The following is a 6,564-nucleotide window of genomic DNA, read 5'->3' on the forward strand; positions in this document are numbered from 1 at the left end:
ATTATTTATCATGGTGCAATAATTCCAGTGTAGGTAACACGTGTACAATAAATTACAACTAGTGGTCACCATGAATACGTCATCATAGCTGTGTTTGTTTGTGTCCGTGTGTGTGTGTGTGTGTGTGTGTATGTGTGTTAAAGATCGCAACGGCTAAGACCTTACATGTATATGAACAAGGTTTTATTTCAGTGAATAAATGTTTTGCTGGAAGTTGGTGACCTGATAGCGTTCCTAAACATTTAGACCGATTTGTGTGTTTTAAAGTTTTCAGTTTACATTTGCTTGTGTTTCAGTTGGCATCGACAACAATCATGACTTGAAGGATGTCCGAACCTCTAGTTGAGTGACCACAACTTGATCAAATATTTACAGTGTGTAAGGTTTGTATCCTTTCGGGATTTTCTCTTATCTTATAATCGGCGGGTGCCCAAATTTCTCCGAATAAATTTAACAAGCCTGTATTTCTCCGTCGTCCATAATACTTTTCCGAAAATCTTTTCATGCTTGAAGTCAACATCAAAATACAAGATGGACGCCAAGACTAGCCCTCTTATTCGTAATTCACTTTTGTTTTGTTTCTAATTCCGGTAGCCACTAAGACTAAAACTCCAAATTTTTCCTCGATGTTTCACGTAGAATACTAGGCGTGCCAGGGATGTATAATGCTGTTTTACTTGTATATAATACGTTCGTAGTTGATTTTTTTATGAACTTTTATAATATTGTATAATTACTCAATGGATACCAAAGATGGTACAATCCAATATTTGTTTCTCAGATTTTGTTCATGGATGGAGAAATTAAATGATATGTTTCAGTCAGATGAACTTCCGTAAACGTGTTAAGTTTAAGTATACCACGAAGTAGAGCTTCCTTGTGACGGTCTCCGTACATTACCGGAGATAAAAAGTAGGTCCTGTTAATAGTTTGAACGCTGAGCGACTTTATACAATTGTGATTCAAAAGTGACATTGACAGCGTATCAGGCGGAAGATGATGAGAACCTATCATTCGCCCGAGCCAAATTAAAACCTAGTCATTTCCCTGCAAAATATGCACAATTCTCAAATAAATGGACCTGAAATATAGCTTTGAACCACGATAGAAAATTTGGAGGTCAGATCTAAATAAACTCTTGTGAAAGTTTTAAATCCCAAAAGGAATATCTAATCCAATTTTCGCGAGAGTGAGATCCAAAGTTTCATTTCTCTGAGGGATACAATATCCAATATTTCGTTGTTTTAGTAGTGTTTAGTGGCTAAAGTTGAGTATTGAATGTGATTAAATCAAATGTATCGTGCCGTCTCTCTATTTTGTAAAGAAATGATGTTAGGTATTGGTATCTGACATAACAAATGTCACTCCAATTATGAATAGCATTTTATCTTCGTATTCATAGAATCGTTGTTCACGCTCGTGTCACAAATATCGAAATACTCGCATGACGTCATACGTTTGTGTCGGCAGTGAAAGGCACTTCCGTGTCGAAATTTCATGGTCAAAAGAGACTTGTATTGGGCATTTTCACTATGTTAAGACATGTGTGAGAACAGAATAAGATTCTTTTTAATATGACCACTCATGTTGGGTTTTCCTTTCATTGTGGCTAAATATCGCGGAAAGGACAGATATAGAAAGTAACACATCATCTGACCTTAAGCGTGTATAATTTTGCTTTGATGCAAAGTTTTAAGTTGGAGAATTTGACAATCGCGATATGGAGCTGCAAAGTACCCGTATGATGGCTAAATCGTCACGATTAAAAAAATATAATGCAAGCATGATTGCTAAGTCACAACATATTAAGTTCATGCGACCTCGAACATAGTTGCGTGTATGCTGTACCCGATGAAAAGCCTTTGTTCCATTGATATGTAGATATATTTTGACTACCAAACACAAACAATAGTAGTAGAGTAGCAAAGATCAGATTCGCCGTCCTGCGCACAGGGTATTCATGTCGGCCGCTTGCCATTATACGGTCGATTTAAATATCGATCGGTTCGCAGAGTACTACCAGTAAATGGTAGCTACCGACTATAAGCAATAAATATTGCTTTTATGGACCTATAAAATAAAAATAAGCTGTATAAATAAAGACGAAACCGTGATTATATATTTATTGTGAGCACTTGATGTGTGGTGTAATCGGTTCAACTGACTAAATGTAGGCTAACAACATGTGAAACGTATATGTACCGTTACATTTATTGAATTCTGATTGTGTTAAAATGTGAATGACGTCATGGGTCGGTACAATACCAGTATAATTGGCTATGTCGTTCGTTAAACATGTGTGACCTGATCGTGGACCAATACATAGGTATATGAAGCCCAGCTCGATGTTCGTTGTGTAATCACCAAGACGACGGGTCAGTCAAGTTTGCAGACTAGGGTCACGAACGGGGCCGGTACCAATATTCTTAGTAGCGTGGTCAGTCTTTGGATAATCCCAACCTGTTCTCATACATAAGATCAATCGTGAACAGATTAAAGTAATGCTTAACTATATATGTGACGGTTACTCCGCGTGTGTAAAGCTGTGCGCAGTCTGATGTTCAAACAATGGACACGCATGACAGAATGTGTACATTTTAGTTCATCTGTCTGGAGCAGTTAGGTGGCGGTGAATACTTTTTAAAAATGTATAAGCTAATTGTCGATCGGACGCCATGACTGTGGTACTGGATATGGAATACAGGTTATATACGGTAAGATCTTATCTGTACATCGATCCTACTACTTGAGGATAATTCACTACGCGCAAATAGGAACGAAGATTTTCGATATATTCGATCTGTATACAAAGTATTTCGCAATTCAAATACCAAAATAATTGAATTCTTATAAAGTACGTCTATATATGATGATATACGAGTATTTAATGTTTATATTAAATCAAAAAACTGAAATTGATAATTTTATCAGCCTGTATTTGTAATTTTATATTGAAAAAAAAACAGTTCTAGCACATTACCAACAGGTGCTGTAGGAGGAACACACGAGATCAATGTAGTTTTTAAAATTCTGTTTTATAAACTTTTTTAACGTTCTTTTTACCTAAAGAAATGACGTATCTGTATTATACGTCGCTGGCCACCACTTCTACAACACACCTGGTCGTGATGATCTATTTAAATGTCAAGAAAATTCATTACTTACAGAGAATATTTTTAAATGTCTCACTGACCGAAAAAGATGAGGTGTTAGCTCTGGTATAGTGTCCTATGGGTTGGGATTGGGGGAGGGGGTTAACACCGTTCCTTGTTACTCCTATAGTAGAATAATGTCCATTAGAGTGATATTCTTTGGCTAGAGGGGGGGGGGGTAATTCAGTTTATTAAAAAATGACATTTATATTTTCCTATTCGATTGGACTGCATCACGTGATTTTTGACAAAAGTTATGTTAATAGGCTGTGAAAATGAAGGATAGATATATGTCGGAAATATATATATATAACAGATATGAATTTCTGTGTTTTCCGAGAGAAAAATCAAACTAACACACGCTTTAATATCGCCACTGAATGTATGGCCTCCTCGATTTTATATTGCGTGGTTGTTGATGAAGGCGCGACGTAGGCCTGTTCAGTTCACAAAAACAGCTGTTTATAGTCTTCGCAAGGTAAAATAAACATTTAGCCTCTGTGTTATGTAGACAGAGTTATCTCAACACGTGGATAATATTTGTAAAGTTGAAAAAGTGGATTTGTCATTGACAAAGGGAGATAAGTCGGCAAAGGAGAGTAACCCGAAGGCATACAACTCTTCTGTGGATTACTTGTGTACATTTACCTCATTCTCATTCTCTCATAATTATACCACATAATTTGTTAATAAATACACCCACAGCCTATCAAGCTTAAAATCCTCGGTTCTATGTAAACAGCCGCTGATTTAATGTAAATTGATAGAGGATGTATTAAGCTATGATTATCGTAGTGGTAATTCACACCTAAATCCAATTTAGGCATTTTTTGTTCAAACAGTGGTATGTATATATTTATCTTAATTGCACACGCTGTTTGGGAAACCCTCTTTGATCAGAACAAAATGGCCCGGAGTCATTGATTCTGTATATTATTTACCGCGTAGAAAAGGATTTAAATGAGAATTACTGTACCGTGACGGTATAGCTCAATCTCGACAGAAATCGTTCTACATCTAATTATTTCAGGAATTATGAAATGCAATCAACTTCTTCACCAAAGCCGTCGCCTTACACCCTGGCCTCCCCCTTCCCTCACCCTCATCACACACCCCTCACTCTAGCCAGTCCCTTACACCCTGGCCTCCCCCTTCCCTCACCCTCATCACACACCCCTCACTCTAGCCAGTCCCTTACACCCTGGCCTCCCCCTTCCCTCACCCTCATCACACACCCCTCACTCTAGCCAGTCCCTTACACCCTGACCTCCCCCTTCCCTCACCCTCATCACACACCCCTCACTCTAGCCAGTCCCTTACACCCTGGCCTCCCCCTTCCCTCACCCTCAGCACACACCCCTCACTCTAGCCAGTCCCTTACACCCTGACCTCCCCCTTCCCTCACCCTCATCACACACCCCTCACTCTAGCCAGTCCCTTACACCCTGGCCTCCCCCTTCCCTCACCCTCATCACACACCCCTCACTCTAGCCAGTCCCTTACACCCTGGCCTCCCCCTTCCCTCACCCTCATCACACACCCCTCACTCTAGCCAGTCCCTTACACCCTGGCCTCCCCCTTCCCTCACCCTCATCACACACCCCTCACTCTAGCCAGTCCCTTACACCCTGGCCTCCCCCTTCCCTCACCCTAATCACACACCCCTCACTCTAGCCTGTCCCTCACACCCTAGCCTGTCCCCCGCACCTTCACACCACATATCTCACCACACCCTAATTCCCATCTCACACCCCTATCCACACTCTAGCATCCTCCTTGCACTATCACCTCACATCTCTCCCCGCCCTCAAGCCCTAACCTCTCCCCCTCCCACACACACATACACGCCCTATCATTCATCGCGGTCTACATCCTTCCCTCTGACAACTGTCCGTGAATTATGCGGTTTAAGTTTTTTCATGTATAGATGGTAAATCGAATTCTGATTACAACATCATTACGCTGATTAGACTCGGCACACCTGAGTACAGGTGGAACCTCGGGTGTCTGTAATACCTGGAAAGTGTTCCTTGGGATACAATTTAATTTGATGTTTTGTTACTTTGAGCCTTGCAGCTCATCAGTTCAAAATAACATTTAAAAGTGTGAATAACAATGAAATAAAACCTCCTCATCCAGCACACACACACTACCATGTAAGTATTTTGTAAATATCGAATTTATTCTCATCCGCAGGCTGTATAAAGCATCTCGATAAGCCAAATGCTGAGTATTACTACACTGACACGCAGGCCAAAGAAACCCAAACTCATGTCCGACAATGATAAGAGGAACTCGAGAAGCCTGGTTTCTGACCTTTCTTATAACCAGGTGCTGGAAGTCGACCCAAAAAATGAAGCAATCTCTATGATGGGTATGCTGAAGCGGGATGAGGAAGCTCTCACGGAACACATTAAGGATTTAATAAAATATAGAAAAGATTATGCAAAGACAGTGTTCACAACAGATGTTGAAGGTTGGACACCTTTTCATGCATTTGCCTTGCGTGGCTGTCGGAAACTTGTTAAACTTAGTTTGAAGGCAGGCGTTGAGGTGGATATGGAAATGGGACAACCGGACGGACTTCCCGGCGGTTGTTCCGCACTGCACTTAGCCTCTCACCGTGGTGACGTCAGCATAATTGACATTCTCCTCGCCAATGGCGCTGCTGTAAACAAGAAAGACAACACAGAAAGGACACCAATTTTCTATGCATCACGAGCTAATAACACGCTCGCTGTGAAAAAACTCGCACGTGCAGGTGCTGACGTCAGTTTGTGTGACCCGGAGCACAAAGCTTCAGTTGACGGCATTCCTTCCTCACCATTCTGCTTTCTTCCGTTTGTTGGACAAAGGCGGAAATCAGAAAAACAGTAACCACCGGTAATAGTCACGTGACATGCTGTGTTTTTACAATCATGTGTAAACAATTGTATAGAAATTTAAATGTTAAAACTTGAACATGATAAGTGTGCGAGATGTGATACACCAGATTTGTCCTATCAAATTGCTGTCATTCATATTTCATTATATTTTCATATATTTTGCAATACAATTTTTTTAAACATTTGTATTCACAATTTTAAAGAAGAAGATTGAGAATCTTTTAAGTTGAAATATTTCCTTCTACAACTTCTGATTTTTGCCTATCTTAAATTACAGAACATACGTGTATTTATATCTTAAGATGAGTTTACCCACATGGTAATTTTTAGACATTCGTGTTAGTAGTTTTTCATATTACGGTATAATCTTGAAGAAAACCCTGTCAAATTATTTATCTCATTCATTCATTTCTGTTCCTGAATTTGTATTCGATTCTAATTTCATTTTATAAGTTTTGTCATTTTTTTGTTTGTTTGGGAAAGCTTCTCATTAGTCTTAGAATTATGTGTTATTTATGTGTGACGTC

The 6,564-nt window shown here is 39.7% G+C and overlaps 1 protein-coding gene across 1 annotated transcript; it reads left to right on the forward strand.

The window, feature by feature from the left end:
- The first annotated feature begins 308 nt into the window (after positions 1 to 308).
- LOC132565321 (GA-binding protein subunit beta-1-like) lies at positions 309 to 6,158 on the forward strand. Its single transcript, XM_060229960.1, has 2 exons — positions 309 to 383; positions 5,349 to 6,158. Exon 2 carries the CDS (start codon positions 5,376 to 5,378, stop codon positions 6,027 to 6,029), a length of 654 nt encoding a protein of 217 aa, XP_060085943.1. The 5' UTR covers positions 309 to 383; positions 5,349 to 5,375; the 3' UTR covers positions 6,030 to 6,158.
- Positions 6,159 to 6,564: the final 406 nt, after the last annotated feature.

Source organism: Ylistrum balloti, unplaced genomic scaffold, assembly GCF_031769215.1.
Source record: "Ylistrum balloti isolate Yb309-2 unplaced genomic scaffold, AGI_CSIRO_Ybal_v1 Utg369712, whole genome shotgun sequence".
Classification (NCBI taxonomy): Eukaryota; Metazoa; Mollusca; class Bivalvia; order Pectinida; family Pectinidae; genus Ylistrum; species Ylistrum balloti.

Coding starts and splice junctions, on each gene's coding strand:
- LOC132565321 (XM_060229960.1), top strand. CDS start 5,376: ATGCTGAGTATTACTACACTGACACGCAGGCCAAAGAAACCCAAACTC.